This window comes from Coptis chinensis, chromosome 9, assembly GCF_015680905.1.
Source record: "Coptis chinensis isolate HL-2020 chromosome 9, ASM1568090v1, whole genome shotgun sequence".
Classification (NCBI taxonomy): domain Eukaryota; kingdom Viridiplantae; phylum Streptophyta; class Magnoliopsida; order Ranunculales; family Ranunculaceae; genus Coptis; species Coptis chinensis.
Window position 1 is genome coordinate 75,635,943 of NC_141464.1, and position 23,530 is coordinate 75,659,472.

General features: G+C 36.4%; 1 protein-coding gene across 1 annotated transcript; it reads right to left on the minus strand.

Moving 5' to 3' along the window:
- Window positions 1–354: 354 nt before the first annotated feature.
- On the minus strand, window positions 355–6,860 carry LOC147478100 (protein SCAR3-like). Its single transcript, XM_086584252.1, is given in 10 exon segments — window positions 355–739; window positions 852–959; window positions 1,587–1,652; window positions 2,247–3,298; window positions 3,301–4,661; window positions 4,778–4,845; window positions 5,289–5,403; window positions 5,476–5,599; window positions 6,061–6,224; window positions 6,566–6,860. Coding segments are annotated over 10 exon segments (3,264 nt in total). The 5' UTR covers window positions 6,721–6,860; the 3' UTR covers window positions 355–688.
- Between the last annotated feature and the right edge of the window lie 16,670 nt (window positions 6,861–23,530).

Below are 23,530 nucleotides of genomic sequence, written 5' to 3' on the forward strand. Positions count from 1 at the left end.
TTGTAGTCGAACTTAATTAGATATTTTGATGAATTAGTATATATATTTGGTTAGTTGTGAATTCTAGTGTTTCATTTGTTTCTTTGGAATGTGTCTATTATTTTATTTTTGTTTAAGACTGGTTATCCTTGTTTAGCCCCGAGAGAGTTGAAATGCTGAGTCCGCCCCATGCAAGCCAACGAAGAAAGCCGTGATTAAATTTAGGAGAGACTTGACAGGAAGCCGTGATTACCTCATTAGGTAGCATCCCTTCTTCTTGGCGGCGTGGAAGCTTGTAACTAATAACAAAGACCAAACACAAAAGCTTGACCTTGAAAACAATGTTGCAACAACAACCTCAGCACAAACCAAATCAACAATATCAACTAGCCAAGCGTAAAATAAGCAAAGAGAAAAGGTAAATAACACACCGAAAGTGACACGAGATTTAATGTGGTTCGGTGTGTTATCAACTAGCCAAGCATTATTTTGACTGATTACCACTGATTTAGCATCAGGAGTTGCGAATAATTTTTTTACAACTCATTATAAACCTAATTACAAAAGCGAAAAAAACAGTACATTAAGCCCCTACAAATTAATTACACAACGGAACTGAGAATATTGACATATATAATACAGAATTGTCGATCCAAAATATACATGCACCTTGCCCCAGTTGGCTATAAGCAGTCATGCATGAGAAAAATCAGCCATCACTCCAATTGTCACTGTCTTCCTCATCACTTCCTACAAATGCCTGAAAGTTTTTTTGAATAGCAGTTAGATGCATCAAACACTGGAATAAGTAAAACTTCAGGCATTCAGCTAAAATGAAATTGAAAACGGAAACCAAGTTGATTATGGAGAACCTGGCGAATCTCGTTTGCCTTTTGTAGAATTGCAGTCACTTTGATGTTGGCAAAGGGACCTGAGATAGCTGTTGGCCTCGCTGATACAGTGCGTTTAAGGCTGAGAGACTAGAAACCCAACCAGAAAATGTCAAGTTACAGAAATGAGCAGTTCACTAAAATTTAGAATTGACTTAACTTTTTGAAATATTGTTGTAGGGTACTTTTTTTTTGGGATGAAGTAAAAAATTGTGAACAGGATCCCTAGGTTGTGTGATGCAGCATTGTAAGCTAAACTCTAGGTTTTGGCGATGTATGTAACAACCTTCACAGCTAATAAGTATCTTTACTGAAGCAGAAAAATGGAAAACCGATTGGAGCAGTTATTAAAGAATATGTACAATAACTTTTAAGACCTACTGCTCGACATTAACTTAGTTGAACCATGTTCTTTCACAGAAAAGCGAAGGCAGCTCTCTGGGTCCCTACCGACGCAGGGGTGTGAAAGCATGGGGAGCGAACAGGATTTTAGGACGAACTTATAACCTTAGGAAGACAGACTGGAGCAAGACTATCCTGGTCAATGTGCTCTTATACTTGAAGCAACAAAAATACATGGATTATGGCAGAGAAACCGTAACATCATTACAAGATACACAATATTGCCAACTGATTAAGTGAGCAGGATAACAAAGGATATCCAAGTTACCTAGATCCAATATAATAAAGTGAAGCAGAAGGTAGCTGAATGTTTACCTTTGTTCTAATTTGATGCAGAAAATCTTCCTTTTCATCCATATTCTTAAAATCCTGAACCCGGTTCTGTATTCAAAAGAATCGGATTATAGCATTCCATCCATATAGTTTAAATAAGCCATGTGCTCAGGCAATATCGTGAAATACTCTTTAAGGCTAATGACAAATGAATGGACCAATTCAAAAATGTTCTATTACACAGGTATAGTAGGATAATATATATAATTTTGTTAAGGGAAAATAGACACAGTGCATATAGAAAATCCGGAAAAGAAAGACTAATCAATTTACCATTTCACCGGTCACCACTATTCCAGCATTCAAGTAGTTGGGGTTACAAAAAATTTATAAACCGAGACATCAGTTATGAAATGGGACTTTCAAGACAAATGGAAGCAGGTACAGCAAGGTTGAAACTTGAAAGTGATTTGGATTAAGGCAAGAGAATACCAGAAGACTTGTGTTTCGGTCATGTACTTGGCAAATGACAGAAAACGGTGTTTTCCTGATGCGAGAATAAAGCATGATGATGACAACATTAAGCATGTGCAACAATCATTTTCCGAATTCTTGCATGCTTTAACAATGAAAATCACAAAGAAAACTACTCCCATGATGATGATGACATGCAGCTAGAATTTCCTTAGGTTCTCAAATTACCTTGCTCTCTGGTGGACATGGATTGGTCTCCTCAATATGCATTTGTTGCTTTGGTGTTGACATATGTGGTTGCTGACATGTGTTGGCTGCTGGTACTTGTTCACTATGTTGATTTGTGGAAACGTCAGATATAGAAAATTGTTCATTTTCTAAGTGTTGCTTCACTGCACGCCATTGCACCGGGGGGAGTGGGGGTGGTGGCGGCATTGCCTCAACAGAAAACTGCAACACCAACCCCATGTCTTTTTCAACTGGAAGACTGTTTAGAGATCCATTATAAGAAGGCTGGACACCATTGGCGTCTGGATCTTCGTAATCACCATCTGGATAGACACCATTGTCATCAATCCCCTCAAATTCAGAAGACCTTGAGATGGTTTCGGATGATGGAACTCTACTTAGAGCATTGTATATTTCGTTGTCCTCATTCCCAGGCGCTTTTCCACATGTCCACTGCTCAGAGTTAGACTCAGAGAGTTCGCTCAATAGTTCATCCGACATGTACTCAGATGATCGAGAGAATGTGTCATCGTCAGACTCAAAGCTAAAATCTTGCAGAGAATAAACAGATTGCGGAAGCAACTGGAATGAAGGAAATTCAGCATCTTTGTTATTATCGTGGATATAATGCCCATCGTGAAACTTCAATTTCATTTTGGACATTTCAAAACCATCTATAGGGTGGTAGGAAATTTTCATATGTTCAAGAGGTGGTGACGAAGGGATTGAGTTTGTTGGAGATGCATGTCTTAGATGCTCACTGAGGTCAGTTTTCACAATGCAAGATGGTTTGGACGTGTCATCATGAGCTAGGGATACTTTCTTCTGGAAACCATTTACAAGCAATCTCGGAAAAAACATACTAGATGAACTGACTTTTGTGTCTTGGCTTGGTTCCTTTGGTGATTCACTAACATCAGGAATGAATGCCAAATCACATCCAAGGTTTGTCACTCCAGTGTCTGGCAAACCATGTCCATTGGCCTTGCTAAAGTTATCATAGCAAAGTGAACCTTTGGATTTCCCCAACATGGCCTTGGATGAAGTCGAAGATTCTATGGAACTACCCACTGACATAAAGTTCTCCTTCTTGTCATGACCTGATGTGGAGCATTCACAAGAATCAACTCTCCGATCGTTGTTTCCTGCATCTGTAACCAGCTTTCCTGGAGAACATCATTGGGAATGACAGTAGCGGGTGATCTAACTTTACCTCCTTCTGATCTTAAGTTCTTTGAGGGTTCAGAAGTCTCAACTGGCGTAGCCAATTGCCTTGGAGGACCATCAAAATGAGACTCCGGTGTGACACAGTCACTTGAAAGACCGGGCTCGTTAGTTTTCACAATAGGTGCCAAGTTTTGGTTTGCACTATCTGGCACACTTATGTCTGGAGGTTTTGAAGGTTCAAGTCCTAAGAGGCCACCATTTGTCCATAACCTTATGGAAGATCTGTCAGAAACTTCAACTAAAAATTCTCGAGGGTTGTGGACACTGCTTGTATTCTCACTAGGTGAGGTCAGTGAACTGGTAATGCTGAAGCTAGAAGACAATGGGTCACTTGTGGTAGGTCTGCAACCATTTACTCTAGGATCATGGAGATGACTAACTTCTGTAATACTGGTGTCAATGTTAAGGTTAGTGTCTGAGCACATGCCGATAATTTGAGGTAGCTTTGGGAGGACAGAATCCTGGCAAGAGTTGGACAAATATTGGGACACTGGCTCAGTACAAGGTTCAACAGTAAATAAATCTGAGAATTTAGCTGTCATCGCATTCGTTGTGCCGATTCCACAATCTGTCCCATTATTTCTGAAGTTGGTACACGGTATCTGTACTTCCATTTTACTTTGCTTCTCTGCGTCAGTCTCAATTTCTGATGCTGTCATATTGAGTGCATCCATGTAATTTTCTGACTCACTGTCAACCTCTTCAGATAAGTTTCCATCAGATAGTGGCTTTAGCATCTTCACATTATAAGACATGACATCATCTGATACGGCATTATCAAGCCTCACAACTTCACTCTCCAATTTGTCTTGGTTGGAGGTGACTGGAGTTAACTCTGAAATTCTCCTCTGATCCTCAACAATGTTGTTAGAACTTTGAATTGTAGGCTTCAATATCTCTGTCTTTTCATGCCAGGTAACAGACGATGAATTAACAACCTTATTTTCTTGGCTTGGTAAAACATCATTTGCACCTCCATTTTGTTCATGCAGACAAATAGATCCAAGGGTGTCATCAAAACTCTCTTGTTCTTTCTGTGGCATACAGTGGTTTGCCTCCAAAACACACTCAATATAATCTGACCTTGACTCAAAAGATATGGATCTGTCTCCCAGTTCCGATCTAGACACTGAAATTGTCCTTGATACCGAATTTTGTTCAGAAACAATTGGTGAAGTGAACTGCATTCTGCATTAACAGATTTCACCAACTTGTTAATCCAAAAGAAATAAATATAGAAACAATTAATCAAATTCATATTGTTCATCGCCTATATTCAATCTGCTAATACCAGAGATGCATACCTGCCATTCAGTTGGGATATCAACTCAGCACGTGGAATTCCTATATTTCTTTGCTGAACCCTCTTTTTCTGTACATTAAACATTCACCAAGAGAGATGGTAAATGTAACTAGCATGTTAACTAGAAATAATTGAAAGAAATCTGGTGCAAAAGCCATGTAAGAATTAATATGAAATCATTTCTAATAGTTAACTTGAGTTTTGGTCAGTCCTCGGAAACTCAACGTATTGCACTGATTCTTTCACTGGAATATATATAAGATTGTTTTTTTTTCTATTCCAAATGATGCCAAAAATTTCCAAAGAGAACCAAGGATCCATCTGTAATCTTATAGGAGCATTGGCTATAAATGTTTGAGTTTCAACAGAACTTACAGAAAACTTGTAGCAATTACAGAACTATTTTTTCTGTGTTTTCGTGGACTAATATTGTTTCAATTACACAAATATGTTTACTTCATTCAAAAGTCTATTAAAGCTGAGAAGAGTGTGGTCACTGACTATTTCAATACCTTGCTTTGATGGACCTTCTTTTCAAGTTGAACTTCAGAGCTAGGCAGTGCTCTTTTGAAAAAGGATGGATCCGAGTATCTCTTTAAACAAGCTCCAGGACCGCCAATATCGAATCTGACAAATAAAGCCTAGATCTTTCAGTATAAAACAGTCAACTTTAGAGAAGCAGAGATTAGTTTTTCATACTTGTCAAGCAGGTGTAAAGAGGGTGGATCCCGGCATTCTTCATATGAGTCCATAATGAATGATGGCAAGTCAGTTTGGACAATGTGAATATTCTCTCTATTAAGATTGGGATGCCAGTCGAGACCTGCAAAAAATCTGATATCTACACTAAGCATATGCCATGAAAAAAGATACTAAACCAATTTCATTATGTGGAAATAAAGTTTACTGCCAGGGCAACATCTACCAAGTTATAAAACAATATTTTCCTTTAAGTAACTACCATAAGTTACAAAATAGATTCAGCTTATACTTCCAGTGTAATCGCATTGAATGAGATATATACCGAGTATTTTGGGGGTTAAATGTAAAACGATATAGGTCAGGTACCTCACAAACAGATACCTCAAAAGTGTTATTTATGTTGCTGCTGTAGTGCAAACGGGTAACTCGTAGACACAACGAAAAAGAAGGAAAAAAAGGAGTTGTTCATTTGTTCGACTTCCACAAGCTATATATATTGTAACATTGATAGTAAACCTCAAATCCTCATAGATGTCTACTAGATTATAAGAAAAATGTAAGTGGTCTCTACAAAGTGCATACCGTCTGTATAAGCAAAATGCAAGTGATTTGTTTGCGAAAAAACAGCTTTCTCAAGAGGAGGAAGTGCTGCTTCAATGTGTTGTACACGAATCGTCATCTTATGACTTCTAGAAGCTGTGGCCATCGCTTGTTCTTGTAAATCATGAAAAACTTCTGCTGCAAACCTATAGCATGATCAAAGCATTATCTTAGTAACAATAGCCTAATCAGTTAGTGAGATTCAATCTATAATCGAAAATTCGAATAACATTTTCAACATAACTTTCTATCCTTTCTTAGTGTAATTAATAGAAGGTCTTCTTCTTCCCACAAATTGTGAAATTGATTCATCTTCTTGATTCTTTCATTAAAATATCTATTGTTTTACCTATCTATATATATTATAAATTTCGATTTTCAGTTCCATACTCATTTCAAGAGATGACTCAGCACATTAACTTAATCCCAGCATGAAAAAGAAAATAACTTTCACAGTAAGATGGAATTCATAACTAAGAAAACTTACTCAGCAAGATCTCCTAACTGTCTTAAAACTCCAACTAATCCAGCAACTGCAATTCCATCTAAAACATCTTTTGTATCATCTTTATCCACTTCTCTATACAACTCTTCACTTCCCAACCCATACTCATTCCTAACTTCGAATCTTACAAGTGGCATTTTTCTTTTCTCTCTTACAAACTCAAAAACAGAGCTTCAGAAGCAAAACAAAAAAAAGAGGAAAAGAGAGAAAAATGAAAGAGAAGATTAGGTGGGAAGATGGAAGCAGGTTAACTGTCAACTTTTTGTGACATTTTTAAGACTATATATACAAATATACAATGATACATTGCCAACTTTTGAAGCCATTCCTCGAATTTAGTTTCATATGTTTTTTCATATACTTGATAAACTATCATTACTGCGAATCGAATCTTTTTTGTTTTACTTAATTATCCTTTGTTGGTTGTTGTATTGACTGTACTGTCCTTGACTGTTAAGTTGATTTAGTGTGGAATATGACGAGGGTGTCCTTGATTAGGTTGGGTTTTAGAATCCTGTAGTTCTAGAAGCATTTGGCTTTCTATACAACCAATGTACGAAACATGCTGACATTGTTTTCGCTTGAAACAGTAGAAAATGACTTTGAGGCACTTGTCACGGATTGATACAGAAGTGCACTTCGAGGCTTCGACATGAATTAACATCATGAAGATCATTGTCTTAAAAATCACTTCACCTCGAAATCTCTACTTATATGCCACAGTAATTTCAAATGAATTTTCAAGTTTTTCTTATGTCAATTTGTCAGATTTTTCCTAGAGGTGCAAAATTGGACATGCTAGCAATATTTTTTCAAGAAGATTTTTTTTATTTCGACACACTATTAGAAATTCAAAAGCAAAGGTAGTGCTAGTGCTAGTGCTGGCGCAAGTGGACAGCCAAAAAGAATGGATGATTGCTTGAAGATAAATGCTCGTGACAGATTATAGGGATGCAGTTTGGAAAGCGGATAGAACACTTGGCGTACAGGATCTGTGCTCCCCTTGAGACAGAAGACAGAGATATGAACGTGGGTGTCACGATCGTACGAGTGTGGTTAACTAACTTAAGTATTAAATATTGGGAAATACAAGATGTCAGTGTCAGTGTGTAACTGAGTGTCTAAAGTAGTTAAGAGTTGACTAATGCTAGATTTGTTGAACTCGTTTTGCGTTCAGTAATCACATGTCTTAAAAAGTGCTATAATCCCAAAGTTGGAACTGGAAATTGAAAGGAGATCTTGCAAAGTTGCTAGTAAAAGACATTTGAGATTTGAGATTTTTTTTTTTTCTGTATTCTTTCCAGTTTTTGTTAATAGAATATTAGGGAGTTTTCGACTACTAATCTTGTCTTCAAAAGAAATTATCTAACTATTTTAGTGTGAAATGTCAAATCTCCAATAAGAGATTTGTCAATATTCCAACCTAAACATGCTTAGCACTGAAAATCATGCTTCAGTTTGCAGTTCCGTTGCACCAATAGACTGTGAAAAAGTTATTTTGTCATATTAATAATGTAAAATTGTAAAGGTAAAAATTGTCAAATCTTTTGCAGTGAATAGTAATCTTAGTTGCATTTGGTCATATCTCGTGGTCAGTAGCTTATGGTTAGCGATGTAAAGGTGCGACACACTATGACGGTGAAACACCGTATATATAGAAGTTACTAGACTTTGGACCCGGGCATATGCCTGGGATATATTAAATATTTTGTGTGTTGAAAAGGCTTTACAAAATGTCTCATATAAATTTTCGAATCAGAATATATTTTTATTGAAAATAAACCGAAATATGTTAATGAGCAACGATTATAGTGTATAAGTACTTGAAAACTAAGGGATTAAATTGAGATAATCTCTTCACTTTGTGGTTTAGGATATTAATCAATAATTTTTAAATAGAATTATCTTAAACTTGATCTAGCTTGTATAATAGTTTTCTTAGATTTATGGTGATTTAGCGGCAAATTTTCGAATCATAATATATTTTTATTGAAAATAAACCAAAATACGTTAATGAGTAGCAATTATAGTGCATAAGTACTTGGAAACTAAGGGATCAAATTGAGATAGTCTCTTCACTTTGTGGTTTAGGATATTAATCCGTAATTTTCAAATAGAATTATCTTAAACTCGATCTAGCTTGTATAATAGTTTTATTAGATTTATGGTGATTTAGCGGTAAATCATCACTGTTCGGCTTACGTACTAATGTGTACAAATTATTAAAATAGATTGATTGTTTCCATATCCTCAAAGAATACACTACTCCCACTTGAAATGATTTATCATATGAACGTGTCCTACGAACGGGTGCCGTTATATTAAATTATTCTAAAAAATATTAGCAACTATGCATAGCTATGAGATATGAAAATTATATTAATTACTCTTTTAAATTTCTTGCACCACTCTCTATAAAAAGAAAGCATCAAACCTTGATAAAACTCATCGACTTCTTTTTATTGTTAGGTTTAACAATAGAAGTTTGATTGAAGTTTTGTGAGAATGCCCAATGTGACGAAGATAATATTGAAGCTACTTGAATAGCAAGACCATCCCAATCACAATAAAAGAATTATGATAAATAATACTTAAAATGCAAAACTATATTTGTCGAGACATTTATTCCTCATACATATAATACAAATATGTTTTAGGGTTATTAGTTCAATGCATTTGCATCAAGTTTCTGATTTTCCATTAATTATTTTTTGAGGTTAGTTTAATGTATTTCATTGCATCCAATTTCCAATTTCTCATTAATTATTCTTTGAAGTTAGTTCAATGTAGTTGCATCAAGTTTTCGATTTTCCGTTAATTATTATTTGAGGTTAGTTCAATGCAATTGCACCCACTTTATGATTTCCCATTAGTTATTCATTAAGGTTAATTTAGTACAGTTGTACCCAGTTTTTGATGTTTCGTTAATTAGTATTTGAGATTAATTCATTACATTTTCATCTAGGTTCCAATATCCCATTAATTACTCTTTAAGGTTAGTTCAATACATCTGCATCTAGTTTCTGATTTTCCGGTAATTGTTTTTCTAGGTTAGTTCGATATTTTACAATTTCTATATAGTTTGCATACATGTAAGAGTCTATTTTTATAAACTCACTTTCGTTTTGGATTTCTAATTACTCGTAATTACCCATGTGAGAAGGCTAAAAAAGTAGACATTTATACTTTGAGATAAGTGCAATGCAGTTACATCCGACTTCTGATTTCCAATTAACTATTTTTTGAGGTTATTTCAATGCATTTGTATCAAATATCTGATTTCCCGTTAGTTAATCTCTTATTTTAGTTTAATGCAGTTGCATCCAGTTTTTGGTTTTCCGTTAATTATTCTTTGAGGTTAGTTCAATGCAGTTGCATCCAATTTCCGATTTATGTTAATTGTTTTTTAAGGTTAGTTCAATGCATTTGCATCAAGTTTCCGATTTTCCGTTAATTATTTTTTGAGGTTAGTTCAATGTAGTTACATCAAATTTATAATTTCTTGTTAATTATTCATTTCGATTAATTCAGTGCAGTTTTATCCATTTTTCAATATTTTGTTAATTAGTTTTTAAGATTAGTTCATTGCATTTGGATCTAATTTTCGATTTTCCGTTAATAACTCTTTAAGGTTAGTTCAATACATCTGCATGTTTATGATTATTTATGCTTTGAGGTTAGTTCGATACAATTATATCCGGTTTTTTATTTCCCATTAATTATTATTTGAGATTATTTCAATGCATTTGCATTTAGTTTCTGATTTCCCACCAATTATTGTATGAGGTTAGTTTAATGCAGTTGCTTTTGGTTTTTTATTTTCTCTTTGAGTTTAGTTCAATGCATTTGCATCCAGTTTCCGGGTTCCTATTAATTATTATCATAGGTTTGTTTAATAATGTATTTGCATACCGTTTCCGATTTCCTTTTAAATATTTTTCAAGGATTTGCATCCAATTTCTAATTTTCCGTTAGTTATTATCTGACGTTAGTTTAATGCAATTTCAACTTCCGATTTCTAGTTAATTACTTTTTTAGTTTAGTATATTGCATTTGCATAAAGTTTCCAATTCCCTGTTAATTACTCTTTGAGCTTAGTTATGTATTTGAATCCAGTTTCCGATTTTCTTTTAATTATCCAATATGGAGTGTAATACCAACCATAGTACAAAATATCATGATATTTGGAGATATCTATCCAGATTTTATAGAAAGATATATAAATATCATGATATGTTCAGAGATATATACGACTGCAAATATCAGTGATATTTTGACGATATTTATGATATTTGTGATATTTGGGGATATTTTGTGTATATAACAATTTTATTTAATATTTACCATTATATTTCAAATAAATATAAATAATATATCATGATATATTAAGAAATATCCATGATATTGGTCGATATATCCACGATATTTGCATGTAAAACAATGTCAAATATCCCCAAAGAGGGGGATATATCCACGATACATATCGAGAAATTGAGTATCGATAAATACCCATATCCTGATATTTTGTACTATGATACTAACTTCTACTGATCCATATGTAGTGTCCTTGCAAACATGACATAAAAAATAAATTATGTTTGATTTACTATGTGGAATCATCGAAGATTATCCAGTTTCCGATTTCCCATTAATTATTCTTTAAATTATGCGTGACTCACTATGTGGAATCTTCAAATATTATCTACGAACGGGTGTTGTTATATTAATTATTCTAAAAAATATTTACAAATATGTAGAATTATTATATATTAATATTATATTGATCACTCAACCAAATTTCTTATAACGTGAAAACTTCATTCTCTATTAAAAAAAAAGAACTTACCTTTGATAAAACCCTTCAACTTTATTTTGTTGTTTAACAAAAGAAGTTTGATATGATTAAAGTTTTGTGAGATTGCCTAATAAGGTGAAGTTCATATATATTGAAGCTATTTGAATAGCAAAGAGTTTACAATCATACGGAAAGAGATAAGATAAACACCATTTTAAATGCAAAACTATACTTATCGAGACATTCCCACAACATATAACCCAACTATGTTTTGAGATTAGTTCAATGCATTTGCATCCAGTTTCTGATTTTCCGTTATTTATATTTTGAGGTTAGTTCAATGCATTTGCATCCAGTTTTTTATTTTCTGTTATTTATATTTTGAGATTAGTTCAATGCAATTGTATCCAATTTTCAATTCCCGTTATTTATTTTTTGAGATCAGTTCAATGCAGTTGTATCTAGTTTTTGATTTCTCGTTAATTATTCTTTTCGATTAGTTCAATATATTTGCATCCAATTTCCAATTTCATGTTAATTGTTCTTTGAGGTCAGTTCAATGCATTTGCATCTAGTTTCTGATTTCTCGTTAATTATTCTATGAGATTAGATTAATGCATTTGCATCTAGTTTTTGATTTCTCGTTTATTATTTGATAAAGTTGCATTTGCATTTAGTTTCCGATTTCTTGTTAATTATTGTTTGAGGTTAGTTCAATGAATTTGCATCAAGTTTCTGATTTTCCGTTAATTGTTTTTTTAGGTTAGTTTAATGCATTTGCATCCAGTTGATTTTTTTAGATTAGTTTAGTGCAGTTGCATCCGATTTTTGATTTCCCGTTAATTATTTTTTAAGATTAGTTCCACGCATTTGCATCATGTTTCCAATTTATAATTAATTTTTCTTTGAGGTTAGTTCAATGCAGTTACATCGAGTTTCCGATTTCCCGCTAATTTAATCTTTAAGGGTTAGCTCAGTGCATTTGCATCCAGTTTCCAATTTTTTGACAATTATTTTTTTATATTAGTTTGATGTATTTGCATCCACGTTTTGCAGTTGTATCCATATTCAAATTTTCTATTAATTACTTTTTAAGATTAGTTTAATGCTTGCATTTGCATCCAGTTTCCGATTTTCCGTTAAATATTATTTGAGGGTTAGTTCAATGCATTTGCATCCAGTTTTCGATTTCCCATTAATTGATTTTTGACGTTAGTTTCATTCATTATTGTATATTTTTTAAAATATTTTGTCATTATTGCTTTGCCGTTATTTATTTTTTTTCATTTTCTATTATATATTTTTTTATGTTATTTTTTGTATAATTGTTTTTAACTATGTTTTGAGGCCGTGTTAAGGATGTATTCGAAATAAGTCGGTGCTTTATTATAGACACGTAAATTATATGATTTGTAATAGGGAATTAGTTTATATAAATCACCTATTTTTTAGTAATTTTTTTTATTTGATCAAATATATAAGAATTGGAACACTAAAAGTGTTTGATTCGTAATAGGAAATTACCTTTTACAAATCACCTATTTTTTTAGCAATTTTTTTTATTTGATCAAATATATAAGAATTGGGAATACACTCAAACTCTCCAAATATAAGAATTAGAAATACACTCAAACTCTCCAAAGATGTTCCATGTACGTGGGATTGTAGGTTATTAGAAAAGACTATCTTTCATATTAGAGTGCCACATAGGAGAGAGAAAATCCTCCGTTACAGGTCTCTGCTTTAGTATATAGATAGTAGATACTAGTCACTGTGCACGTGGTATCCACATGGGGCCATTCTGGAGTTTGTTTTTTTTTTTTTGTTTTTTTTACTTTTTTCATTAATTTATACATTAATTGAGGTTGTCTACCATGAGGACGTCTTCATAGGGACGAGATCGAAAATCAAGAACAAACTCATATTCTCTCTCATCCTTTTTGTTTTTTGATTTTCGAACTGTTGGATCACACATCCAACGGTCTCGGATCTTCATCCCTATGAGGATATCTTCGAAGTAGCTGGAGCTTTAAAATTACTATTGTACCTTTAGGTGCAAACCTTTCTCTTAACACAGGAACCCACCGAAGCCCACACATTTATCAAAAGACTATTTTTAAAATAGTCAAATTACCATTTGGGTTTGGGTTAGGTAGTGTTTGCCCCCGATAAAACTTAATTTACATTCCGTTTATTGGCTTTCAGTTACTTAATTTCTTAAGTCCGAGGTCCATAGTCCAAAGTCCGAGGTCCACAGTCCAAAGTCCAACGTCCGTATAGTCGTACGTTTTAGTCAAGTTACCTTACTCACGTGGGTTTGGTAGGATAGGTCGAGTAAGGGATCGTCCAAACCTTAGGGCTCGGATAGGTTCATAATTGAAATTACAACTTGGTGAGTAGGATTTTTAGGTTTCTTTTTAGTTGGTTTTTAATTAAAATAACGGTAATACAAATAATATTAATTACTACGGTGATTATATGTAGGTAAACAAAAGTAGAGAAACAGGGAGAGAGTTAATCATGCTCATGCAAGAATCATTTTTCAACAGTTTTTATTACCAAATCACTACATCTCTAATTCGTCTCGTTTCGGAGACGACGTCGAGTATTAATCCCTAGTGCATGCCCACATCTCTAGGTCGCATTTCACTAGCATAAGGAGTTTCAATAATACCTCATCTCTCTCGTATATTATTTAAGCTCTCGCTCGATTTCACATCATTTGGACGAGTTTGAGAGTCGCTCGACACCAGAAGTCGCGCTACGAGACATTTTGTCGCTACAGATCGTCTGTCTGGAGCATCAGCATCCAACTTTATACGATCTTTAGTTATTTTGGGACCGGATGTTAATTCTATGCCTAATTCCTAAGTAGTGATTCTAGAATATTTACAAGTCAATCCGATTTTACACGAAGTAAAGATAACCCCCCCGGGGGATTAGCTCATCATCATAGAAGGAATAATAAAACTTCTTTGTATACATTAAGTAAATAAATGCGGAGACGTAAATTAAACTAGAAAAGAAGTGACATTATTAAAGGTAAAATAACTTACAGTATTAAGCTGCTGAAATGGAAATGGCGGAAGGTAAGTACTGAAGAAGAAAAAAAACTAAGCGTAGCTAAAGCATTAATATGCTGAAGGAGGATATATGAAGGCCACCCCCTCATATTTATAGGCATCATAGGATGACTATCCGTGAATGATTTAATTGGCTTTTGGCCTTATGCTAATTGAATGGTTCGAAACTTTGAGAATCAAAGTTTTGTTTTAACTTTTCGTCTTTTTGCTGTTTTAAGTTTCGTCTTGTAGCTCATTTCAATTCAAACCACCTGGTTTGAATTGGTACGTGTCTTCTCTCTTGCCAGGTGGTATCAAATTGAAACCATCATTTGCCACCTGCCTATGCTGACTCATCATGCCTTCTGGGCCCGCAGAGTGTGTGTCGATTATACCGATTTTGGCGCTTTTACGACTTTTGTGTTGTGCAGAGTTCGTCGCCTGTGTCATTTGTGGCAAACCCAAGAGCCAACATCGGCACCTAGATTTATCCGATTTAAGCTTTCGGAAGTTTCCTCGCTTTTTATATGTGGGCCGCGACCGGTTCGACTGGTTACGTTTTTTGGAAACTTCGCTCTAGTCGGGCTTTGTTGGGCTTCACGGGATTGAGTGGGAATTCCAAATATTCCCAGATTATTCAGATTGGCAGCCTTCACTAGCCAACGTCGGCATCTAGATTTATCCGATTTGAGCGGAAGTTTCTTTGCTTCTTTATATGTGGACCCGCTCCAAGACCGGTTCGTTCTTTTGGAAACTTCGCTTCACGGGGTCGAGTGGGAAACTTCAATTATTCCCGTATTCTGACTTCCGATGCATGTTTTATCACTATATTTATTTTAATTGCGGAATCCTGCAAAAAGTACGAAAATATAATTATTACATGATTATTAAACACATAATCGACCAAAATGCTACGCCTCTCGGGGTTTAATATTTAGTTTTGGGTGCTTATCACACCACCCCAAAAAAGACTTTGCTTGTCCTCAAGCAAAGAAGAGACATTAAGACGATAAGTGGTCAAAAATGTGTTGTCCTAAGCTAAATCTCATTTCAAGCAGAGTCGCGGTTGCATTGACCAGATGCAACAAAGCCTTGAACCACTAGGAATTCCATAGTGGACGAAGTTATAGCCTCGTGAGAGTTTTTCGAGAGAAGATACTCACAAACTTCATTTATACTACAACGACTTCAAGAACAAAGGCTTGTTTTCTTTAATTAATCTCGTGTATCTAGACATCTCACAGCAGGGAAACAAGGATTTTATTCTTTCAAATTCAAGTTAATATACATACAATAATTGAAACATCTACGTATGAGCATGCATGCAGGAATCTAATAATGAAATGTAATGAAAAAGGGTCAGTTCCGGATCCTTTGGATAGCGTCCTTAAGTAGGTTCTCACAGGTATGTGTCGAAACACAATTTCTCTCTTATTTTTCCACTCAAGCTTTGCTATCTCCAGTGTGCAGTAGGCACACGTTTCCTCACATACTCAATGACAGTTAGAGGAGCCGAGGTTGAGAAGTCACAACTATTACTTATTATCATACTATCCTATTCCTAATTGAGCTAGAGGTCTTTATTAGGTGTTATGGGGCTTAGGTGGTAGTGTAGAAGAAAATGGAATGGAAAGTTCAAAAAAGATAAGTATGAGAGAATAAAGTCTTCGAGATATTTATACTAGAGAATCCTTATTTTCCTTCCTGCTTCTAACATGGGTTTCCATACTTGGATTTTTCAAGCTTTTGTATTCCCTTTTGATTTGATTTTTGGCCTTTTGATTTTTGGAAACATATTTCTATTTTCTTTTTCTTTTCTTAAAAAACAGTAACCCGATTTTGATTTGTAATAAGGTTTTCTCTTCATTTTTTCTGACTTCATCCTATTTCTCATACTCATCATCTAGGTAGGCTTATTTATTTGTGGTTACTAGATGGGTAATGATTTTTATTGGTGAAGTAGAAAGGATTAATGAAAGGTTCGATTAAAACTAGCGTAAAAAAAAAAAATTTAGGTCGCGAATTTTTGGCTATATCGATCCAAAGAAGGCCCTAAAATTCGCCTAGGATTTGGGTAGTGATCAAGTAAGTAGGCGTGTGAACTTCTCTATTCGGAAGAACTACTCCTCGCGGTCATTACTCATATATCATACATTTTGAGGCTTTTGGTTAGATTCTTACAGGGATATGAAAACTAAGTTGTCTAACCGTGGGTCCTTAAACTTTCATCTTTGTGTACATTTAATGATAGTCGATTGCATGAATGCTCATGAAAAGATGTAAAAACTATTGCATCATTATTAAATTAAGTTTCTAAGAACAAGTCCTAATTTTGATGCTAGGGTGAGATTTCTAAATATTTTTCATCATAGAAAGAGAAACGAGAATTTGTCACTAAACACGTTTATTTAGACATTAAGTAACTATATACAACTATGCATGCCTAATTTTTGCAAAAGGTTCTCACCACCCCAAACAGTGGACACACCGTGTCCTCAAAGTGTTTAAGAGGAAGAAAGAGTATACGAGAGGCTTTGAGCAAAAATAAAGTCGACATCTTCCACGTAAATTTATTGTAACACACTATATATTATACATCATAAAAGTAGAAACACACTGTTAGAGTAGCACAATGTTTGTTAGGTTATTTATTTATTTCACATCAAAACATAAAAGAAATATGTACATGCATCAACTCACATTGCCCCATCCTTGAGGCGGGGATAGTCCCTCCTTGCCTCGTCCCTCGTAGAAATGTCATTCCTTCAAGATCCCGCCAATCTATCATAGCTTTCCGGACTTCACTCCACTTCCTCTTCTTTGCATTGTCTAGATGAGCTATCATTTTATCATCATTAGGGAAAGAACGAACTTTCTTAAGATACCTTGCGGTGGCGTGTCCATGTCCAAATCGCAAGGAACGAATTATCTTGTTTGTTGGACACATAGAGTCGACCTTTACCCAAATTCCGAAGGTGGCTGCAAACTCGTGGAAGTATGTCCTCACTATCCCGCATGTTGTAACCGGGGTGATATAGTGTTGCCGAAAAAGACCGAGCCTTCTTAAGATTCTCAATTACTAGTTCTCAGAATGTCGAAGGTGGTGCGTTCGGGCCAATGCATGGAATGTCTTACACGCTGCCTTTGATGCCGTGGAAAAATGCCAATCTCCCATGATGTTCAGAAGAATAAATAACATGGCAGTTCCAACATTCATAGTCATACTGGCTAGTGGAATAGTGAATTCTGGCCATCGGCCAGCTTCGGCACGTTCTTTGACGTGGGCAAGGCCATCGCCATAGCGGGCAGCAAAATCTTCCCTAGAGTAGTCATTAAGGTCATTCTCTATCATGTATTGGGTGGGGAGATCTAGCTGAAGAGGGGGAAGGTCTAGAGCCATAGCCACTGTTGGCTCATAAAAGGCGTGTTGGGTGTTACCAATACGTAGTGTAAACCCATTCAAAGGGAAACCCTGGACAGCTGGTAGATCTTCCATGTTATTATAAAAATAAGTTGCCAAACCTGGGGAGTATGTCTACTCCGGGTGTAGAATGAGAGCATCCAACTTGAGTGATGTAGTCTCTGAAAAGATGTCCATATGCCGGAGAATTTAGCAAAGAATGGAAAGATTGTTCTGGAATCATCTTTGGAGCTTCCATTGTGTGAAAAAATTGTGACCTGTTTAGACAAGGATAAACAAATATTAGAGCATGATGAGAATAATTAAGTAAAAACAAATTACCATACGAAAATTAAAAACTAAAAAGAAAATGATAAATAATATAAAATTGCAAAATATAAATGGTTTCATTTGCCCAAGTAACGGCGAGGATCCTTTTGTGGGAGGAATCCGTTTATAAGATTCTCTATACCGTTAATCCGCGGCAAATGACTTGTTGCAACATTTTGTTTTTGTTCGGTAAAAATCGGCGTGGTTCTCCATTATGAGAGTGTGATTTGCCAAGAATTGGTTGTGGCTGTGCAAGAATTGTGCTTGTTCCTCTTCGTTTATTGTCCCGCAGTCCCGAAATTCAAGAAGGCTGGTGATAATAATGTTCTGACGTTTGAATAATGTCATCAGTCCTTGTTGAATTAAGCGAAGCCCTTCCATGGGATTAAATACGTTACATAATGCATTTTCAGTAAAGATGTTGTCGGTGGAACAATCTTCGTTTGGTCCTGTACCGACATGGTTCTTTGCGACGTCGGGGTTCCAGAATCCGTTCCTACATACTGAGTGAATGGTAAGAATGTTGGCTGTTCGAAGAGGTGTATGAGGAGAAGTGCTAGAAAAACCCCAATGTATCATGATAAGTGTCACAATGGTTGGTAAAGGGGCTGCCTTTTTCCTGGCACGTGCGATTGCATTCCAGAGAAATTTAATAATGCAAAAATCATTGCAGTTACTCGCAAGACCCGTGAGTAAATGGAGGAGGGTTTGGTTATTTCGGAAGTCTTAGATGTGCCTAGGACATTATGAGCTACCCATTGGATCACAGATAATTGGTTCTTTTGTAAAGATCTCTGATAAACAATACGGTTTTTCCGGTTGTATTCGCCGTGAAGGATAGTTGCAAACATCAGATGCCGGATATTATCGAAAGGTGAATCCTGAAGGTGAACTCCTTGGTTTGTAATAGGAATTTGAAGTACCTCAGAGATGATTTCCATAGTCAATTCATTTTCGCATCCGTTAGCACGGACAAAGAATTGTCCGTTTTGGAAATAACCGCTTTTATAAAATAACAAGACCAATTCTCTGGAATAAAATGCTTGCTTGTGGTGCAAAAGAGGGTACCATCCTCGACGTAATATTTCAATGTCAAAAAAGGGATGAAAAAGACCATTTTGAAAATTTTCCATAAAATTTTGCTCGAGCACGAAACTTCAAGTGAGGGCCATTAAAGATGGAGTGGTGAAAGTTATTTTTGAAAGGAAGTTAAATTTTTGAGGTGCCTATCCTTGTTATAAATAGGCACCCATCCGAAATGTAAAAGATACGTTTCGAGGTGTCACAGGGTAGTTAGACCACGTGTATCTTCTAAGCTATCTTAAAAAGTGGATGTAGTGTGGATGAGAAGAATGGGGCATGTGACAAGGAGTGCCCCTTTGTTTTTTTTTTTTTTTTTTAGAAAAACGTAAGTAGAAGGACAAGGAAACTGTAGATATATGATTACAAAAAGATGTAAGAACGTACAACGGTATGGAAACACAACATAATGATACGATAACTTAAATACAAACCTAAATGTTAGATAGAACTATATGCCACATGAACAACATAACTATAATAAAACAACCGAAAGCATGAAGACTTGAGTAGCATATTCAATCTGGCTGGCTGCTCAAACTTTTCTAGTGCATCCATGAATCTTGAGCTTGGAGTGATCCAAAAACGATTTTTAGAATAAGAAGTGTAGAGGGAAGAATATGAAATGAGTGAATATGGAGGAAGGGTTGAACTTATTTATAGAAAGAAAATTTCCGCTTTTTCGACCGTTTTTAGATGTGGTTCATGACCGTTTTCGACGTTTTTTTCGATGTGGTTCATGACCGTTTTCGACCGTTTTTTTATCGTTTTCATTATCGGTTTCTGAATGTTTTATAAAAGCGTTAGTTTACGTTAAAATTTGTTGTTTAAGTATGACATTTAAAATATATATTTATATATATAATTTATTATTACCAATATATGTTCCTACCTATATACTAAAATATTAGATATAGCTAATATATTAAGATAGAAATATTTAGGAACCATCTACTATTAATTTGGAAAATGCAAACACGTAAATAAAGTATCTAATAAAAATATTATACAAGACCAGGAAAAATAAATCTAGCTCTTGATGATCCTCAGTGTCAGAGCGAGTAATCCTCGGGCTGCGAAGAAGAACCAGGAGTCCTGGCGACGTCGTGCAATACGAGCTCCGTGGAGGCTAAACGCTCTGGATATCACCAAGAGTATCCATCACGAGCTCAAATCGATCTTTGGCTCGCCATGATCATTCCACGAACTGGTTCGGCGAGTAAGCATATTGTCTTGAAATGCAGATCATGGAGGCTCTCATTTTCCTGCTGGAATTAAGCCCATCATGCGTCATCGACTTCGTGGCGAGTGGTCATATCTGTCCTTAACTTCGCCCAAAGTGCGTCTCATCGATACCGGGCGAAAGTGTACATGTCTCTCGGACCACCGTTCACAAAGACGTAGGGCCTCTATGGGTTGGGTGATCTTACTCATGGCAGTCTCATCAAAGTATGGTGGGTGAGAGGATCCGCTAAGCGTGCTCGACAGCCCTAGGTCTTTGTGGGTTCCCAAGGGTCTTGTATGCATTTCTTAAAGACCAACATATTCTCATATTGTGGTATAGGGAGTAGTGGGGTGGCGCATAAAATCCCCAGATTAATCATGACTTGCGTTACTAGAATGGCAAGGGGGCTGACCTAAGAGTGGCATGTGTGATAATATCAAAAGAAAGGTAACGATGCAGAAGTTACCCTTTCACTCTGGAGGATCGAGAGAAGGTGGAGGAAGGTCTTGTTGATGTCGGAAGGCTTCGAGGTGCCAATGGCGTTGGTCCCACCATTGAGTCTTTGCTAGCTGGTTCCATCGCGACCCGGCGTTGATATGCGCATTTCCGTCGATGTTGTACTCTCCCTCGATTAAGCGTGTCGAGCATTAGGTAAAAGTCCGTGGGTACGCGGACTCTGCCGAAGTCGATGCGTCGTGGGTCAACCGAGTGGAATGCCCGTGATCCCGGGAGAGCAACACGGTGTGACTGACTTAAACACACCCTCGACGGTGACCAAAAATGGTCGCCATTAAAGCTCCCATTGTCGTAGAATTTCATCACCAAATCCTTGGAATAAAGCCCTCCATTGGCATATAACAAACTCTCCCATTCTCTAGAGTGAATTTCGTGATCAAAGAATGGTGCAAACATCCCGTTTTCAAACAAATGTCCAAATTTTTTTTCAACACAAATTCGCCTGTTTCGGGCCATTTCTGGTTGTATAGAGAGGATGGATATTGATTACTGATGAGGGGGAGAATTGGGATGATCTGACGGAAGGAATTCTTGATCGGAGCTGTGAGGGTCTCGCGCGAGACCTGGTTTTAGTGTGGGCCTGTCTCGTGCGAGACTAATTCGAGAGGGGGCAAGATCCGGTTTTTTAGGAAGACGAATCGTGTATTTGTGACGTGTGTTATCGGGTTTTTTGGGTTTAAATGGACCGAGAAATCGATATTTTGGTTGGGCCAAAAATTTCTCGAAGCCCAAATCAAGCCTATAACCTGATTTAAACCTAAAAATCTAAATGCGTACCCACGACTCGTTTGGACTCCGAATTGGGCGAATGAGATATCGAAACGATTGGCACGAAAAATTCTATCCAATTGTATGAGTCATTCTTGAAAGTCACATTTTTTTTTTGTTAGAGAAGGAGAGTGTAAAGGTTTTATTTACATACAAGGGAGATATACGTGAAAAACACTAGATGTTCAGGGGAGTCACCATCTTAAATCATAGACAATTGTCATGTCGGCTCTAGAGCGAACCCAATCCAGCCAGACTGTGGCTTCACCTCTATGTATTATGGGGTTAGGGCAGGGCGGTACCATCTGGACCCGTCTTGGCTACGGTCTAATAAAATTGCCCTTTTTACATACGGCTATCCTCAAACCGCCCAAAGGGACTCAAAGTAACCAATTCTAGGGTTGGTCTGGTGGAATCCATTGCCCGTTTGTGTTCTAAGTATGCAACATCTGAGGTTTGACACGAATCCCTTGTGCAAAACTTAATGCAAAGGGAAAAGGTAACAAAATAAACATATTTACAAGGTGAGTCTTTTAACGTCAGATCCTCAAGACGAATCGAGTCTTTTAACGTCAGATTCTCAAGACGAATCCCATCCTGTGGGAGAAACGGCGCGGCGATGAAGATTATCTGCGCGGTGGTGTTAGACAAAAGTATACCTTAAACCGGCTAGTATCGGATAGGAAGTCCGGGCCTAGACGAGAAGGGTGTTTGGCAATGCATACACCGGCCCATCCTTCAAGCAAGATGTCGTTTTTGAGCAAAAAGAACTACGACCATTTCCTATTTGTGATGAGTGAGACTTACACCAAATGATTAGCTGAAGTTCGCGAGGTAGAGAGTAGAAAAGGGAAGAGAAGGAAGGAGGTGAAATTTTAGGTACCCATCGTTTGAAAAAAAGCACGTTTGCTCGTATTCTACGAAGACATTTATACTCGGTTAGTAAAAGAGTTTTCGTGGACTAAGGTTCCGGCTTGCAACCACACACTTCAAAGAACTTTGGAGATCATAAGATAGAAGATAGCCCGGCTACCAAAAATGCGTACCCTCTATAGAAACAAGATTGAGCACGAATGAAATGAAACATCTAGTCGATTGTAAACTGGATTACGAAGAAAGAGTCCGTTCAACATCCGGTGGCGTAATTAGGTGGTAATGTTTTAGGTGTTGTCCATTGACTTGAAATTAAGCTATTATCTTTTGGATTAAGCAAAGAGATTGCCCCATAATGTTTCACGGTGACCTGATGAAAGGACCGGACCATCGTGTTTTCAATTTACGGGGAAAGATGTGTAATCACGGAGTTGTATAGTAAAACTTTTTGGCTAATTTTGAAATCCTTACACCAAAATGTGCTTGTCGTGCACTCTTTTCATATTAGCTTTGTAGGATTTTGAGAGATCATAAGCATCACTCGAATCTCCTCCGGCTCATTTAATTGCGGTTTTAAGCTTCTCGCTTTGCCTCGATGATATTGTAATTGAGGCTTTTGATGGCCCAAAAGGCACGGTGCTCAAGTTATTTGGCGGATGACAAGGTTTTCAAAAATAATGCAGTAAGGAGACATCCCTATAGGTGTCTTAAATCTTTGTTCGGTATGCCCACAAGGCATCCGATAAAAGGAGAGACCGATCCTTTCTTGATGGGTTGGCGAGTTTTCTCGAATAGACTTTATCTCTATTGGAGACTTCCACTTGGCCACTTGTTTGTGGGTGGTATGGAGTAGCTACCTTGTGAGTAACTCCATATTTCTTCATTAAAACCCAAAAAT